Source organism: Crinia signifera, chromosome 6 (assembly GCF_055691185.1).
Source record: "Crinia signifera chromosome 6, ASM5569118v1, whole genome shotgun sequence".
NCBI lineage: Eukaryota > Metazoa > Chordata > Amphibia > Anura > Myobatrachidae > Crinia > Crinia signifera.
In genome coordinates this window covers 274,518,204-274,536,909 of record NC_139222.1, presented here as the reverse complement: position 1 = coordinate 274,536,909, position 18,706 = coordinate 274,518,204, and the positions used below count along the sequence as shown (strand labels likewise).

The window sequence follows — 18,706 nt, the reverse complement described above, 5'->3', positions numbered from 1 at the left end:
GGGTCCCAGACCCTTCGCCCATTAGAGCAGTTACTAGGTCAAGCCTTGCTCTATTCTTCTGCTAGGAGTCAATCCACACCCCAAAAGTCTGACTAGCATAGAACCCACATGCCACATCACAGAGTTTGATTCTGTTTCATAATAGAATGCCTTATGGACTTGACCAAAGTGAGGGTATAATTTTCCAGAGAAGTCTGACAATTTTATTATGGGACTAAAAATCCACAGATCTCTCCATCAAATTTGTAATGGAGGTCTGTGGCCTACATATTTTCCTTAGAAGGGTAAATGTGAGCAGACAAACAACATCTACACAAATACGAATTTACCTGTACCCTCCTCCGTCACAGTGAGCTGCATAGTGATGGCCATGTTGTAGCCTGACCGATCAAACTGTAAAAAAGTCGTATCCAGGTCTCCACTAAATGTACCACTGGAGTCCAACTGTAATGGCGAGAATTAAAAGCAGACGTCAGTGGAGAAAATGGTCTACTGTATGCCACATTGGCACCACAAGAGTATGTGGTATAAAAAGACTTATCCACTAAGGTCTATCTAAAGGCCCACACACCACAGTGCCAATACACCCCTATGACCAGGTTTCCATAGTCCACACACACTGTTCTTGAACACAGATTTGCCCGAACCAATGCTCCATCACGGATGTTTGACCTACTCATGGTTCATGGGTGTGATCTACTTGAGTCTTTACAACCTTGTTTGTGTACGTTAACAAACTCCTGTTCCTTTTCCATTTGGTCAACCCGTGTCTAGGAGAAGGGAGCCTATTGTAAATGGTCTACACAGTCTCCCTAAAGGGGGATACACACGGGGTGACTTAAGTCCTATTTCTAAGCGATCCAACTAGATCACTGAGAAATAAAGCACGGATTACCCTTTGCATGGTCCTGCACATCGGCCACAGACAGACAATGCATCTACTGTCCATCCTGCTTATATTGCAGGGTTTTTGCCTAATACACATCTCTGGTATATAGCATGTGTGCATGGGGCTTAAGAGACGGTTTAGTAGCGAGATCAACACGTCACTGTCTGCTACAGCACATGGCTAAGCTCAGTGATGAACTGGGCTTGTTTATCCCTCATGCATGATCATTAAAAGTCTACAATAGATAGTCCTGACTGCTGAGTAACATTGAGATCGTCTCAGTAGGAAAGATTAAGAGGTATATTTACCAAAGCTCTGTGTCTCTCATCCACACTCATTACTCGCTCCCATTCCCGATTGCAGGACTTTCTTCGGGCTGCACCCACTCTGTGGAATGCCCTCCCACCCACTCTCCTCCAGTCTCCAAACCTATAAGCGTTCCCTGAAAACTCACCTCTTCAGGCAAGCTTATCAAATTCCTGAACCAGCCGTTCCTATCGGGTGCCGGAAGAGGTCTTGACAGGCATTTACCCGATGTCGGGATCCCGACTGTCAAAACACTGACAGCCCGGTTCCCGACGGCCACCTGCTATTTTCCCTCGTGGGGGTACACACACACACAAACAAATCCCCCCCTCAAAACTGGCCTCACCTTTTCCTCATCTGACAGCACAGACGGGCAGAGGTTCCCTGGGACTGATACACAGTAGCAGCCGGCTTATCTCTCTTCTGAGGCTCAGTTTGGGAGGAGGAGCTGCAGCAGCATCCTCAACTGTTGGCTGCACAGTGCTCCTCCATCCTCTCCCGCGGCCCAGTTTAAATATTTCTGGAGGTAGAGGGAGCTGTTGGGTGGGCAGCAACTCGCATGTGCTGGAGACGCACTGTGCAGGCCCTGTGGCCTTTCTGGCCCCCGGAGCTCACACTCCTCCGACACCACCCTCCCTACACCCCTGACAGTGTGCACACTCAGTTGGGAGGCTTTCAAAGTCACCCAGATTCCGGGAGAATCCTGGAATCCGGGAGACTGCAAAAACGTCCTGGAGGGTTTCCACCAATTCAGGGAGAATCCAGGAAATCCTGGAGAGGTGGCAACACTAGTAGTAATAGACAGCCAATCAGCTCCCAACTGTCATGTTACAGGCTGGTTTTGAAAAATGCCAGGTAGGAGCTGATCAACTGGTTGAATAACACTTTTTGAAGCTTGATTCATCTGGGTGAAGAGTAACGTCACATGACGTGGGATACCCAATCCTTCTCAGTCACAGGTGGAACTTACGGTGCCGGTGGTATAAGAGCAAAGTCCATTGGGATCCCTGTTGCAGGCATTTTCTACATAATAATTCAGTGGTTTCCTGCACCATTGGACTGTGACCGCTCCAGGGACACCCTGACCATAAGTGTACCTAAGAAAAAGGAGCACAAAATAAAAAGGTTTAGCATACAACAACAGCTTCTCTAGGTTTTATGAACCTTGTGTGCACAGTGGTCAAATATACTAATGAAGCAGTCCAATAATACCGGGTCTTACACCAAACCAACCCACCGGTATTGTTTTTCCTGAGCCCAATCAATACTGTAGCTCCCAGTTAGGTTTCTGGGGCCCACTTAGTGCTGTAGAGATCTTAGTGTCACCTGGTCACCTCCTGTTCTCATATCCTTCTGAATATCTTCTTCCCCAGAATACTGGTGATTTAGATGTGCCCACATTCACCTTGTCCCAGTAATTGCTGAATGGTTTTTGAAATCCCAGTGGTGGTCACTAGCCACACAATGGTGGCCCTGATAGCCCATTGAGGAAGGGTTGGGGGAAGAGGTTGAAAAGGATCAGCTGATGGTTAAAGCTGGTTCCACCCCTGTACATGTCTGAGCTAAAAGGTTTCCCAGAATAGAATACAATTTATAGGTGTCCGGATCTTAAAAACACCCAACTTTATAATAAACCAGAAATCTTTGATCCCCCACATTCCCGCTCCAGGTCACTCACTTGGCAGTTACTTTATATGACAAATGCTTGTCCAGGATGGTTATGGAACTAGGAACGTCAATATCCAGGCTTAGTTTAGGCAACACTGGAACAAAGATGTAACTATTAGTATTATGAGACAAAAGGATTAAATGGATGTTCAGATGAGGGCGGGTTTCATGGAATATATGGACCGTTTTTTAGGTGTGGCATAGATGTATATAACGTAGGTTGACTCAATACAGCATCACCAATTATTGGACATGTATTAGGTCGCCGGGGACAAAAAAGGTTGACACAAATAACTGACATTTTTTTTTTTTTAATCTTGTATGTTTGGTAATACGTAACCGTCACAAACTGCTCGCCAAGGTTCAGGCGGGGTAGTGGCTCACTTCGCTGTTGCGGTGCTCTCTACCGATTACTATTCCTGATTGTAGTCCATGTCTATAGTATACCAAGCAAACGCTGGGAAAACATGCAACCCCCCCCCTAAAACATGTGTTGGCCAGTTGTCCGTCAGATATGGTCATGTCGACCTTTCGTACTTGTGACCCATATGGTGTTGACCTACTGTAGGCCTCATCATCCGTAAACCCAGTTTTTCATGGATAATCATATTGTTAGGTAATTTCCTCATTCACAGGTAGCTGCAAACTCAGCAAACAACAGGGCCCCATTCAGACGCTGCTCGATAGGCTGCATATATTCACAGGTAGCGAGCAGGTAAATGCCGCCCCGGCAAACGCATGCCCCCCACCCCAGATCCCCGCACTACCCTTACACATCCACCCGAACAGAGGAGAAATTTGATGGTTTCTCACCACCAAAATTACTTTTCCTCTGTTCGTGCCAAGTAGTAAGCCAGGACTTAATTTTTCGATTACAGCTTTCTGACCAATTGGGGGCAGGCGTTGACGTCATCCGTCTGCTCCTGAACACCCCCTACCTGTCACTTAGGCAGCGAGCGTTCCAGCAAATTAAAAATTTGCTGAAAGTGCTCGCTGCGGGAGGTTTGCACAAGGGCATTATTGCGCACGCACAGGCCCCCAACAGCGGTGACGGGGCCCGAATTCAAACCTGTGTGAACCGTTCTGAATCACCCCAGAGTGACATAAGTAAAATTAATTCAGGATGCTCATATTGGGGCAGGTCCATTAAGCCTGGTGAAGAGCTCATCTCCACTTTCGCTCTTCACTAGGCTTATTACATCTGCCTCAATGTTGGGAGAGGGAGACAGATTCAGCACAGCCTGGAACATGACAGTTAGGAGCTCTGGGAGGGTATTTTAAATCATCCAGATTTATCCCAATATTATACACCCCTGAAGGTATAGAATACATCAATAAAGTCCAAGAGAAGCTTACCATACTCATCAACCATAAACGTCTTTGAGGAGGTTCCACTGTACGCTCCTATGACGGTGACTGTGTATTGACCGGAGTCTTGGTCACCGAGTAACGGGATTTCTAACTTCAGAAAGCCGTTCTCAGATCTCTGATTGTCCCACTGAAACATCCGGTTCCCAGCAGAATCCTAAATGCAAGTTGGATATAAAATATATTGCAGTGGCTCTCAAACCCGGTCATCTGGACCCCACACAGTTATCGTTTTACAGGTCACACGACAGGTGCACTCATTACGGATTAACACATTATAAGAGATCCACAGGTGGAACTAATTATTTGACTTGATTCGATGAGGAGACCTGCAAAACATGTCCTGTGTGGAGTCCTGGGGACCGACTTTGAGAACCTGTGATGTAAAAGATACAAAATGCACAACGCTCATACATAAATCTAGGATTACTTACCTGCGCAAAGATTGTAGGATACTGGTATGGAGAAAAAAAAAAAAGAAGTTTATTAATCATGATTGATGATGAAAGTACCCCCACAAATCATAATACCCCTGAACATTATTATTTGAAAAAAAAAATACTATCGAAAAAAAAAGTAAATTAAATTAAAGCCTGATCTATGTAGGTCAAGCCTGTAGGCAATCAATTAAAAGCAGGGGGAACTCCTAAAAAGTTAAACAAGGTTTGAGAACCTGGCCCGGACCGGACCTCATGTTTTGAAGATCCTCTTATGCTAGCGATATATCCTATGGAATGTATGTGCCACATTTTAGCTGCTGTACATTGTTCGTAGCAGGCACCTCAGCTGATTTCCATGCTGGTGCACCATGCTGCCAGTATCAGGACAATATAGTTTATTTAGTGGAGGAGGTGCAATGCACAGGTCTCCTTTAATTAGTTTTACAACTGGGATTAAAGAAAAATTTCAGAAATAGAACAAGAATCGACTTTGATCTGGAAATCCACAGCCCTTTTCTGTACTGCACTCACCGACTCTTCCACCGGTTTCAAGTCATCTTCTAGCGTAAACACATAACAGCTCACTGTGTAAAAGAAAGAGACAAAATAAATGGTGCACGAAGAATAGACATGTGACAGAGGCCTAAACAAAAGCTTTCATGAAGACTGTTGTAATTGGTCGCTTCGTTTCGGAGTTATGTGGTAAAATGTCTGCCTTACATTTACAATTCATCACCATTGTGCTCTGGATAATGTGGCAGTTGGTGAAATATCCTTGTGAACCTGCTGGGTCACTTGAAACATGTGACCTGCTGGGCAGTCTGGAAACTTAGTTAATTGCAGCCACCCCCTAAGTAGCGGTTTTTCTCCCCCAAGGGCATACCAGAAACTTTAAGAATATGAAAGCTGGATCTCTTCTTGGATGTCCAAGCGCTTTCTTAAATTTAACATGTCCAAGACTGTGCTGATCATCTTCCAACCTCACACCACACAATTTTTACCATCTCTAGCCCTCAAGTATGCTGCTTTGGCATTATTCTTGACTCCCTCCTCTCCTTTAGACCACACAAGCAAGAACTCAGACCTGTCAATGCCACCTCAAATATATTTCCAGGATTAAGACTCCCACTCAGGATGCTACAAAGACTCTCATCCACTCAATTGTCATCTCCAGACAGAACTATTGTAATCTCCTCCTGTCTGGCCTTCCTTACACACCTCTCTCCTCCCCAAACACCTCTCTCTCCTCCCCCATCATCCATGCTGCTGCCTTGCTCCTCTTCCATTGTACTTTAACCGCCTCCCCTCTTACAAACCTTACACTGACTTTCCTTTCCCATCAGAATACAAATCAAGCTCCGCACACTCAAAAAGCCATCACCCCACTCCTCTCCCATCTACATATCTGACCTGCTCTCTCTCTCTCTCTTTCTCTCTCGTTACACAAATGCACGCCACCTCTACCAACTGCTTACATTTCCCTATTCTTGTCTCAGAGATGTTGGCCTTTGTGCTCCTTATCTCTGGAATTCTCTACCCCTCCCTATCAGACTTGCCACCTCCCTATAAAACTTTAAATGGGCTCTCAAGACCCACTTCTTTGTTACACCCAGCCACCTTCATCCTAACCTTCTGTTTTTGCTCACTTCTACCCATTCTATGACACCCCTGTTTGTCTGCCCCTCCTCTTTAGAATGTAAGCTCTCACGTGCAGGGAGATAGATAGATAGATAGATAGCTCTGTCACCCTAGTAACTGCTTCGGTGTCCTGGCCCCTGAGGGAACTGTCTGTTTACCATGTAATTATCCTCAATTCCCTTGTACTGCAATTCATTTTTACATTTTTTTTTTGCTCATTGTGTACCGTTAGGCGCTGTGGAACCCTTGTGGCGCCATATAAATAAATTATTTAAGCAACACTCCTAGGTTAAAGGTTTCTTCTGTTTAAACCATTCATCGAAACTCCCTAAAAGAAAGCCTCCTGATGTCTAAACATTAAGGAACCTTGTTTCTAGAAGATTCACATGATGATAAATCTGCCCCATAAAGAGTTGGCTGAGATTTCATTTTAATTTCACTATTAAAAGTTTATCTGTTGACCACAGAGAGAAAGCAGCCATTAGGAGAATCACTGAGGTAGCTCAACGGCATCCCTGGCTCAGAGCACAAAATGGCTGCCTCCACATGCCCACAAGGACATTAGGATTACAATGCTAAAATAATTAGCCTTACCTGTGTCTCCAGCCTTGTACAAGTACTTATCCATCTGAACAAATGTTCTGTTGACTCTTGGGGCCACCACCACAGCCCTTCGTTCTGTGTAGTTGTAACTCCCACTGGTTACATTGATCGTAAGAAATACTGGAACAGCCTCTTTCACCAAAGGTACCTGGATAGATTAAAATATAAAAATGGAGCCATATGAGGGTAAATCATTACACCAGACTTTACAAATTCAATACATCTTCACCTGGACAAGCTCAGAAAGTAAGAGACGGGGCCATGGGCATTTGGTCATATCCTCAGTTACTACTGACAGGGGGAGTAGGGCCTTCTTCCATTAAGCAGCTTTTGGCACTTGCCTAGTAGGGACTCTAGAATCTGGAGGTGCCCCTGAATCTCACTATTATAAAATGAAGGATGACTCAGACATCCTTGTTGAACTTAATTCAAGTGGCAGGTGTTCAACTTCTGAGATGCCACCTCGAACACTTTCACCTTAGGTTCTGGCAAGTCAGATTTGGTGCGTGGGTTTTGGTGGGAGCAGTAAGCTGAAGTCCTCTCTAGGGTGCCTAAATACCTTGCACTGGCCCTGAAGTGTAGCAATGGAGTACGATCAGGAAGACAATATTGGGGGCTATGGAGAGTTGGATCCATGTGTACTAGACTAGGGTTAGGCGCAAGGGTGCTGAGGATAAAAGATCAAGGCTCACCTCAAGAGGTCTAAGGCACTACATGGATCAAATGTGATCAGTATATGTGTTTGGATCCGTAGCAAATGTGGTCAATTCCTGTCATCAGTCCCTTTGTCTTGTCCCATGAATAAGGTAACACAGAGGACCAGTTGAAGGACAATGAAAGCTGGATAGCTACAGAACAGAAGCTCAGGAGACTAATGCATTGGAGAAGCCCATGTATGCTAAGGCAAGGATGGCATCCCACCCTTGATCATCTGTAATCAGGGGAGATTTATCAGATCTCGGAGAGAGATAATGTACCAATCAGCTCCATACTCCCATTATCATATTATCAAAGTAGACTCGAAAAATAACAGATAAGAGCTGATTAATTGTTATATCCCACCAGTAGGTAATGAAGGACTTGAGGAGATGGCAATCCTAGCAATACAAGGCTATGTAATGTTAGTACATTACACTGGGATTGGCTTAGTGTCACATTTGATAGAGCAGGTGCAAAAAAAAAAACCGGAACACTTTCTGGGCCCTATTTAATACTACAATATGTCTTATTACCAGCAGCATATTTTGATTAGTATCGCAGTGATACAAGAGAACATACTGTTGGTATTGAACATTACTTATGTCTCTGGTGCATACAATACTTGCTCCCTCTCCTGAAATGTTTGGGAGACCTCTGAAAAATCAGGTGACATTCCCGGCCACCCAGAAAAGTGGACAAGTCGACCGCAGCCACCTCTCGCTCGCTGCGTGCTAAGGAAGGAAAGCGTATGTGGTGAGGATACCATTCAGCTCCCTACACACTAGAGCAGTTTTGTAATCCTACTGGCAGATGACAGGATTTTCTGCCAATTTTGTCGGTTTACGTTATACATCTGGAATGAAAGAGCTGCTGGTTTTCAGGATCATTTATCAGTGATTTGCATGTGTCCACCCTAACCTGCAACTGTCTCTCCTGACTGAAAGTCACTAATCAGCTCCCATCTACCATGTTCAACAGTTTGGAAAATACCAGTTACTGTAGGAGATAGTTGGTTGGTAGCTCATCTTTCTCCAATGTATCACTTTCCAAGGCTTAGTAAATGATACATTATATCCATGGAAGCTTTGAATTGCTCCAGTTAGGATCAGCAACATGCTTTTATTCCATCATCATCATCATCAATAACTGTTGGAAGTGGAATTAATTAATTTGTTTGGTGAAGGATAAGACCATATCGTTCCTATTGCTCAACAAACAGATGGGGGACAAATAGGTTCCGGTTCCGCTTCTGCAAGACCAGAGTTTCTTCTCGACTTTAACATTTCCCTATTGTAAGCCACTCTAGAGCAACCTTATTAATTAGCAATTACACAGGTTACATAGTGGCCGATATTCTGTCATTTAATAGCATTCCGAGACATTATACTTCCTACTAACTGCAAATAAACGGTTATTAATGATGACTAGATTATCAGAAGATACCATAAAAAACCAAAACCGTGAATGGTGAAGTGGAACCTACCGGGAAGTCATAACATTTGAAGCTGAGTGTTGTAGGGACCTCCTCATTGATGATGGTGTAGTTCATGCCATAAACCTCAAGAAAGGCATCAACATTTACGGGTGCAGTGTGGTATTTGACATCCAGACATCCTCTACCAGTCTGCTCACTCTGCAGCCGGCAAGGGATGTAAAATGAAAATTGCCTGAAAATAGACACAAAGAGATTTAGGTTACAAATAGTTACAGCTATAGGTACCGTAGCATAGGGACTGTCATCCAGCTGTGACAGTGGAAGAAGGGTCTCGCTTCCAAAGCCGACTAACTCAGTTCTAGACCAAAAACTATTTAAAAATATAGGCGGGCCATACGTTAAGTGACTGCAGTGCACCCCGTATCACCTTTGCCTCCCCCCACCCCATCATGCAGGAGGCTCCCGTTTCAGTCATAAATCTCCTGCTGCCCAGCATTGTACTCCTTAAAAAATAGGCAAGTATGCCCCATATATGTAACCTGATCACTCTTGAAAGTTTCCAGCAGTAACGACAGGATTTTACATATACGAATAAACAATGCATAAAATGTGGATTTTACACACAATTAAATATAAAAATTTTATTTTGTGCATATGGGAGCTTATTCTGAGTCACAAGCAGCTGTAGTCACTGGTAAGTGCATTAGCATGATTTTGGAGTTTATGCTAATGAGTCTCCGTCCAGTAACGTGGAGGTTTGTATATGGAAAGCCATGCTGTAATACTTTATACATCAGCCTCATGCTGTAGTGAGTGACAAATCCAGCATAAACAGGATTCCCTTCCCCTTGTGCATGAGTCAGAAGGCATGGAGCCTCTGGTACACACCCATCGCGCTTCCACAAGTCAGGATGGTCACCCGCCATTTATTTACCACCACCCACTTCCACCCCAAAATGCCTCATTTAACAGAACAATAGATCCAGCCAAGTTGTAGCCGAATACTGGGGCAGATGTATTACGCCTTAACAAGAGAGATCAATGCAAGGGTGATAAAGAGAGATAAACGTCCAGCCAATCACCTGCTAACTGTCATGTGTTAGATAAACATCCAGCCAATCAGCTCCTTACTGGCTTTTTTCAAACACAGCCTGTAATATGACAGTTAGTAGATGATTGGCTGGATGTTTATCTCTCTTTATCATCCTTGCATTTATCTCTTGTTAAGGCTTAATACGTCTGCCCCAGTGTTTAAATATGCTTAATATGTCAATTAGTATGCGCTGTATGCAAAAACTTGCCATTTGCAACCATTAAGAAAGCCACTAGGCCACACAATATCTGTATACATATGTGATTGCTGGTTATTCAGGGGCAGATGTATGAAGGGGATGCATACAAATTAATGTATACTTACTTTACCCCTGTCCACTGAACGTTAGCCCTCCCTGCAGCCTAAACCTTCCATCCGCCACCTAAACCCATCGAAAGTCTCCGCTAGTGTCTAAACCTAACCCACCCTTTCAGCCTAACGCTAGCCTGCCATTCTGACATCTGCACCCTCTTCGATGTTTAAATCCCGGCATTGGTTTTTGGCTGCTAGTCGGGATGTCAGTGTCAGTATTTTGACTACCAGGATCGCAACCTCGAAGAGAAAAACCACCAACCAATCAGATAATGTCTTTTTACCAAAATGCCTGTAACATGGCAGGTAAGAGCCGATTGGCTAGTTGGTACTTTGGGTGAAAATTATTAGGATGAGAGATTCAGAAAGTGAGAGATTTGGGAAGAAATATCCAGGTTTTTTTAAAGCGGCAATCATTTACACCGCAAAGCCAAGTGTGATTTTGCAGTGTAAATGATTGTTGCTTCAAAAAAACCTGGATATTTCTTCCCAAATCTCTCACTTTCTCAATCTCACACCCTATTACATTTCACCCTTTATCTTTCACCAAGGCTTAGTACATCTCACCTCAGTCTTTACTTTTTACAGTCACCAATGGAGCCCAATACTTTGCTTAAGTGGTGTAAGAAAAACAGAATACTGCAAATACACAACTCAGGTACGTGCAGTAAAGGAACCACATTGTAAAACCATCATCTCTACATAGAGACATGCACCCGCCTCAGAAGGCTTTCAGGCACAAATAAAAACACCAATAAAAAGGTTCCAAAGAAAGAACCGACATAATATATAATTACTGCATTGTAAAACAAGCATTAAAGTCTTGCTGTGTGTGTCAAATAAAACACATCTAAGAAATGATTATGAGATACAGGATTATGAAGAGCGAGGACTGGTCACCTGCATGTTGTGGATAATACCAGTATGCATTCTATAGGGGTAATGCCGGTATTTGGCCAGATTCCACAGCAACGCACAGATTTTCCTTCGCTGCCCATATAGGTGGGCAGGAGGGACGCATACAAATAACTGGAAGTTGGGATGCCGGCAGTCAGAATTCCGACTATGGTATCCCAATGGAGAAGATTCCTACAGGGGGGTCAGACAAGAATACTCACAATCCCCCTGCACCCTAGCACTCCCTCCTCCACCCCCCCTCCCCCAGTGCAGCCTAAACCTTCCCACTAGTACTGAACTCTCGTACCTTGCTGCCTAAACCTAACCCCTTCATAAGTTCCTTAACCTTGACCATCCCTACAGCCACAGCCTAACCCCAAGTGCCCCCACTTGTATTATACCTCCCCCCCCCCCCCCCATCCTCATTGATGTCATCATTCCGGTGCCGGTTTGCCGTATTCCGACTGCATCCCAGGCAGGACTAAAACTACGTCTTAAATGGACCATAATGCTCAATAATGTGCGTCTATTGTAACTGTCATCATCATCCTATGATAAATGTGCAAAAGAATAGGTTTAAACACAGTGCGCCACAGGTGAAGCCTGCAGATACGTAGTGCAGTGTTTTTAAAGGGTATTCCCAGATTACCCCAATAGAATACAAGTGCAAAAGTTAACCAAACACCATATGCTTTCTGCCTCCACCGTCACATATATATATATAATGAAGAAAATATACAACCCTTTTGAGCTGTCACTCAGGGGACACTTCATACAAATGTTTATAGATCAGTTTATCGCCATATTCATACGAAACAAAGAAAAAAAAATGATCATAGCGTAAGAGTTTTTGATTAATACAATCAAATCCAGACCAATGCTTAAATTCGCTCCAGGGATTCCAAGGTAAAAGTACAATTACCAGAATAAAATAAGAACCTTAATGAAAACAGTTCTGTAATAAGCAGTAAAAGTAATCAGCATAAGGATCTACGCAAATCCTGAAGTGGCAGTCTGTAATTACAACGCCTTTGTTTCATATGCCGATAAACTGATGGAAGATCTCCTATAAACATTTGTATGAACTATGAAGTGAAATGTCCCTTGATGCTGCTTTCACACTGCAAAACCTGCTTAGAAAAGGTATTTAAAACGTTTTGTTTTTTTTAAACGGGTCAGAGCAAGTTTAACCCCTTTCACATTGCATGTAAATGGTCTAAAGCAGGTTTGTGGTGTGAAAGCAGCATCAGTGACACGACCCGCACCTCCTCCCTCCCTTCCGCCTCTTCCCTCCCCTCCGCTTCCTCCTCCCTCCCCTCCTCTCCAGCGGTGACCCCGGCTCGCTCTCCAGATGGGGATCTGACACTCTCTGGCTGCTGGAGGTAAACGGGGGGAGAGATACTGCCCCGCTTATACCCCCCTCATCCCTCGGTACCTGAGGCAGGGGCAGGCGGAGAAAGTTTCCTAGAAGAGAAGGGAGGGGTTGCGCCAGGTAATGCATGGTGATATAGCGGGAAGGGGGCAGGATCTGTGCTGCAGTGTGGCTGGGGGTACTGACACCCCGGAGATGCACTATAGGCCCCCAGTGCCGTGCATATTTATATGAGCCGACAGATCATTACATATGCGCTTATATAATGAGCGGCCGGCTCATTAAATATGCACTGCGCTGAGGACCAATAGTGCTCACTGCTGCCTGGGTACCGTTTTAGACCCGTTCAGACAACAAAAAAAAAAAAACGGGTCTGAAACGGGTAGGACCCTGCTTTTTTACCGTTTTAAAATTCCAGTTATCTTAAAACAGTAAATTCACTCTGGACCTTTCAGACCGCACATATTACCGTTTTGAAACAGTAAAAAAAGGCAAGATACCGGTTAATATGTGCGGTCTGAAAGGGGCACTAGTGACAGCTCAAAAGGGTTGTATATTTTCTTCATTATATGTATGTGAAGGTGGACGCTCAGAAAGCATATGGTGTTTGTTAACTTTTGCACTTATCATCCTATGATAGTAAGGAGCCTTTCGGGCTGAAAGATTTGTACAAATTCCACTAAATTGGAAAACATGAGATATTGGGCCTTATTCTAGTTCACTCTTTCTGACAAAATCCTTCTTAGATGGACAAAACCATGTGCACTGCAGGGGGGAAGATGTTACTTGTGCAGAGAGAGTTAGATTTGGGTGAGTTATTTTGTTTCTGTGCAGGGAAAATACTGGCTGCTTTATTTTTACACTGCAATATAGATCTCACTTTGAAGTAAAACCCCACCCAAATCTAACTCTCTCTGCACAAGTAACATCTGCCCCACCTGCAGTGCACATGGTTTTGTCCATCTAAGAAGGATTTTGTCAGAAAGAGTGAACTAGAATAAGGCCCATTATCTAATGTTTCAGTTTGTAATAAAAAGAAACAGATTTTATTCTAGAGAAAAAAAAAAACCCCAGAAAGAAGCCTCAGCTTGGAGCGGGGCCAGGTATGTGATCAGTGTCTCTCCAATAATATCCCCCATCAGAGATATCACACATTCCATCTGGTTTACTGGAAAGTGACCATAGGGCTCCGTCATCAGTCACAGACCCATCAATCCTCACTGCGCAAATCTAAACAGTTACTGGGCTGGAATTCTAGTGGCACAAAATCAAAGAATGAGATGACCATGGTTATCTAAGGGCTAGAGAAAGGGTTCGGTGAGGGGGAAAAACGTGGCGCTTAAGTCAATATGGACTTCCCATCTTTGCCCAGAATGTATTATTACATCTGTATACAAGCAATAAAAACCTAGATGTCTCAGGCAAATAAAGACATTCAGCTCTTTGGGGCAATAATAATAATAATAATAATAGTATAGTTGGGTTGGCATGGCAGCCTGGCTGGGTGTGTGTTGCAGCTAGTAATAAGCGGTTAAGAAGATGAAGGCAGCCACACCTGTGCCAATCACATCTACTGTATTGCATTCATGCTCAGTGCACCCTCGAGTCCAACCTCCAGGTAGTGTCTGAATGTAGTACATTAGATCTGAGGTTCAAATACACTGCATAAAGCCGATGTTGCTTCAAGAGTATTAAACAGAAATGTATTATTTAAATGCATATATAAAATACACTTTTTTTCTTTTTTTTATAACATTCCAAGAAAAGTGGCTGACTATAATGCAGAAGGTAGGTGCACAGTAACCATGCTTGGAGTGATGTATATTTTATTATTGGGTAATGTAGGCAGCAACGGTTATTACCAAGGTGGAAGTACACACTACCTGTTCTAGTTAAATGTCCGATTATGGCACATGTGGTGTTTAGTAGGAGCTATGGAATTTTATACAAGTGGCTGATGTACACGGATACATTTTAATTGTTTGTATTGTAAGTTTATAGAAGTGGGAGAAGTCCAAAACAGAAAGGACAAGGAGTACATGTAAAGAATAAAAAAATTGTGATTATATTATATAATTATCTCCACTAGAAAAATATATATATATATATATATATATATATATATATATATATATATATATATATATATATATATATATATATATATATATATGCAGTAAATAAACACACAGCTGTCTTGATAATCCTGTAATTACCAGACTGGCGGAGCCTCCTAGAACACAAGCAGTACTGTGTAGGCATCCCAGCCTCAGCCTGCAAGACACTTGGATCAGGTGACTTTCAGATTAATTGCACAGTGCTGCGGTGTGAGATTATTATTTACATACTGTATAGGTTTACACTCCCCAATATTAAAACTTAATGCACTTTAGTCATGTGCCTGAAGAATCATTACGTAAGAGGTTACATTTGATTATTATCAACAGCAAAGTCAAAACATGTGCAGCTAAACATTGTAGCGGAATTAATCTTTGTAATGTGGGGACATGTGAAGCTATGGTTTTGGAAATTTGTTGCTGGGGGGGGGGGGGGGTATTTTTTTTTAATGTAGGGACATTTTTCATTAGACACTATCAAATGGTTTATCCTAATGGCCCTTATTCAAATCTGATCACAGTACAAATTTGTTCTCAAAATGGGCAAAATCATGTGCACTGCAGGTGGGGCAGATGTAACATGTGCAGAGTGAGTTAAATTTGAATGGGGTGTTTTAAAACTGAAATGTAAATTGCAGTGTAAGAATAATGCAGCCAGTATTTACCCTGCACAGAAACAAAATAACTCACCCAAATCTAATTCTATCTATACTGTACATATTACATCTGCCCCACCTGCAGTGCACATGGTTTTGCCCATTTTCCAAACAAATTTGTACTGCGATCAGATCTGTTTACCTGCTGGTGACATTAACACAAGACAAGGACTTATAGCACCACATAGCAAGAAAATACCTACCCCCAGGCCATATACAGGACCCAACTAATGTACATGTGCTGTGCCCACAATGCACTGAAGAAATGTGAGCTTACATTGATGTTGTGGTACTTGTTTCATAGCACGGTGCCCATGATATTCAGTCGTATGGCATTGTTTTCAATTTAAAATTGTATACCATTGTATATGGCATACAATGGCATACAATGCAATGCAATGCGATTTTAAATTGTATAAGCACCGTAATGGGTTTTTTCAATGTTAAATGGGCCCCGTAAACGATTTTTAATTGTATAAGCACCTTAATAGGTGCTTACAATGTTAAATGCACCCCCACGCCACCCCCAGTATCAGCGCCAACCCCAAGCGTGGCGAGCGCAGCAAGCCCGCGAGGGGCGGCGGTACACGTCCTCCGACCTTTTCATACCCCCACTATCCACGTCGGCATGGAGTTGATTTTATATAGTGTGTCGAGCGCAGCGAGTCACCGAGCCCGAAGCGTGGTGAGCGTTATATGCTGCACATAATATCTATTGCTCTGCATGTGCGATACAATGTGTTTTTTTTTAACCACATGCGGTCACTGGCAATGGGATCTGCAGCGGCTTTGTAGCAGAGCTGGCAGCAGTAGACAACGGAGCTGGTGAATTTAAAAACAAATTTCAATAGACTTGGCCGCCCGGTCTTTTGAAAACATTTTTTTTTTTAATTCTGCAGCCTACCACCACCTCCACTGACTACCGCCACCCGCTAGCCCTCCTGCCAATAGCTCCACCCACCACCAGCTCTGCTACACTACCGCCCGCCCTCTTCCAGCATCCGATGTATTATCACAGGCGTAGGTGCCGATTTATGTTTTTGCTGGTGGGTGCTCAAGCCAAAAATATAGAGGAGTGGCTTAATGGGGAAGGGGTGTGGCCACAAAATAATACCAATTTATATTATGGAGCATAGCTGTCTCCAATATTTAAATTACAGCAACAGAGTTCCACATACATAAATACCCCCACAGTGCAGGTACATAAATGCCCCCACAGTGCAGGTACATAAATGCCCCCACAGTGCAGGTACATAAATGCCCCCACGCTGCAGGTACATAAATGCCCCCATGCTGCAGGTACATAAATGCCCCCACGGTGCAGGTACATAAATACCCCCACAGTGCAGGTACATAAATACCCCCACAGTGCAGGTACATAAATACCCCCACAGTGCAGGTACATAAATACCCCCACAGTGCAGGTACATAAATGCCCCCACAGTGCAGGTACATAAATACCCCCACAGTGCAGGTACATAAATGCCCCCACGCTGCAGGTACATAAATGCCCCCACGGTGCAGGTACATAAATACCCCCACAGTGCAGGTACATAAATGCCCCCACAGTGCAGTTACATAAATGCTCCCACAGTGCAGGTACATAAATGCCCCCACAGTACAGGTACATAAATGCACCACAGTGCAGGTACATAAATGCCCCCACAGTGCAGGTACATAAATGCCCCCATGGTGCAGGTACATAAATGCCCCCACAGCGCAGGTACATAAATGCCCCCACAGCGTAGGTACTCCGCGGATAGAATACACTCTTCCCGGCATACTGTTTCCCAGGTGGCGGGTCCGGCAATGTGGGTACTGCAGCCGCAAATGAGCAAGTTAATATGACGGCCCAGCAGCGGGACTCGGGCCCGTGGGTGCTCATTAATCTCCGTGGGTGCTCGGGCCTTTGAGCACCCACAGAATCGGCACCTACGATCACAGGTGTCATGACATTGGGTGCTGGGAAAACAAGCACTTAAGAATCACAAGTGTATGGGCACTCTGACTTACCAACTGTCAGGTAGCCTGCATGTGTGTCATTATGCAGGTAACAGAGCACAGAAATGGCATGTTCTGTACTGTTCCCATGTTGCTGTAGTGAGCAGACTATAGTATAGGTGAGCAGCATCCCATATGAGAGATGGGCAGCCTACGGCTATGCAGCCATGCAGGTGCATGGCACAGCCCGGTGCAGCATGCTAGGAGTTGTAGTTATACTATAAGCTGGATGGCTGCAGGCTACTGGTGATACTGGATGGCTGCAGGCTGCTATGTTAAGTATGGGTTACCAGAATAAGCTGTCACTTACGGCTCTGATACGGCTCCAGCGACGAGGCACAGCAGAGACAAGTTCAGGAGCAGCATCCTCAGGGCCATGTCAGCAGCTAGACCCAGACTCACCTGCTCCATCCCATTGCATTGGTTATATGCACCTGAGAGAGGGGAGGGAACTTCCTTGTTAGTCACAATGCCAAAGCCCAAATTCCTGCTCAGCATGCAAACTCCTGTGTCCTGCATCTCACTTCCCTGTGATTATCACCAGGAAGAGCACAAGCACACACAGGGGCCATTGTTAGTAGATATGCAATGAGTATAACAGGCAGCAGAGGGTTAGTAAAATATTACAATTCCAGCTAATATAGGGACCGCATATACAGTACAATGCAATCTGGGTGATGGGTCCATAGTCACACCGGTAGTAGCTGCTGGAGACAAAGCCACAATAAACATCGCCTGATTAACCAATAGGCTGCAACCTAGGATGCCGTCGCCAGGACTTGGGGGAGGGGGGCTAAATTTGAGGCCTAATTTATTCCATGCTATCACCCATCCCGATGTAATGTGGGGGGTGAAGCTCTACTATGCACTGACGCTTTCATACATGCACTGATGACCTCATTTATACATACATACACTGCTTCCATACATATATATGTCCCACCCCACAGACTACTTTTACCTTCCCCCTAGGCAGCCACTAGTGGGGGCACCAACTCATGCCAACAAAGGGCATCTTACCGCTGGGTTAGTTGATTCTTCTGCTGTTGACTGCTCAAGGAGCTGCTGACCAGATGCGGTGCGTAGGGGAGCCGGGGGCTGGGTGGGACGGACAATTAGTGCTTTTCATTGTTACCACCGGCAATCTCGATGCTGCTGTCAAAGGAACAGTATCATAGTGTAGAGGGTGGCTTGCTGGGCCTGCAGACCCCC

General features: G+C 44.2%; 1 protein-coding gene across 1 annotated transcript in view; it reads right to left on the bottom strand.

The window, feature by feature from the left end:
• Positions 1-17,923, bottom strand: part of LOC146009363 (ovostatin-like) — a 69,525-nt gene extending 51,602 nt beyond the window's left edge. The window contains exons 1-9 of the mRNA XM_083149663.1: positions 17,805-17,923; positions 9,095-9,278; positions 6,904-7,060; positions 5,203-5,255; positions 4,666-4,686; positions 4,220-4,388; positions 2,874-2,958; positions 2,166-2,292; positions 330-444 (exon numbers count right to left, since the gene is read on the bottom strand). Coding sequence (XP_083005789.1) covers positions 330-444; positions 2,166-2,292; positions 2,874-2,958; positions 4,220-4,388; positions 4,666-4,686; positions 5,203-5,255; positions 6,904-7,060; positions 9,095-9,278; positions 17,805-17,905 — 1,012 coding nt within the window. The 5' untranslated portion in view covers positions 17,906-17,923. The remainder of the gene's footprint in view (positions 1-329; positions 445-2,165; positions 2,293-2,873; positions 2,959-4,219; positions 4,389-4,665; positions 4,687-5,202; positions 5,256-6,903; positions 7,061-9,094; positions 9,279-17,804) is intronic.
• Positions 17,924-18,706: the final 783 nt, after the last annotated feature.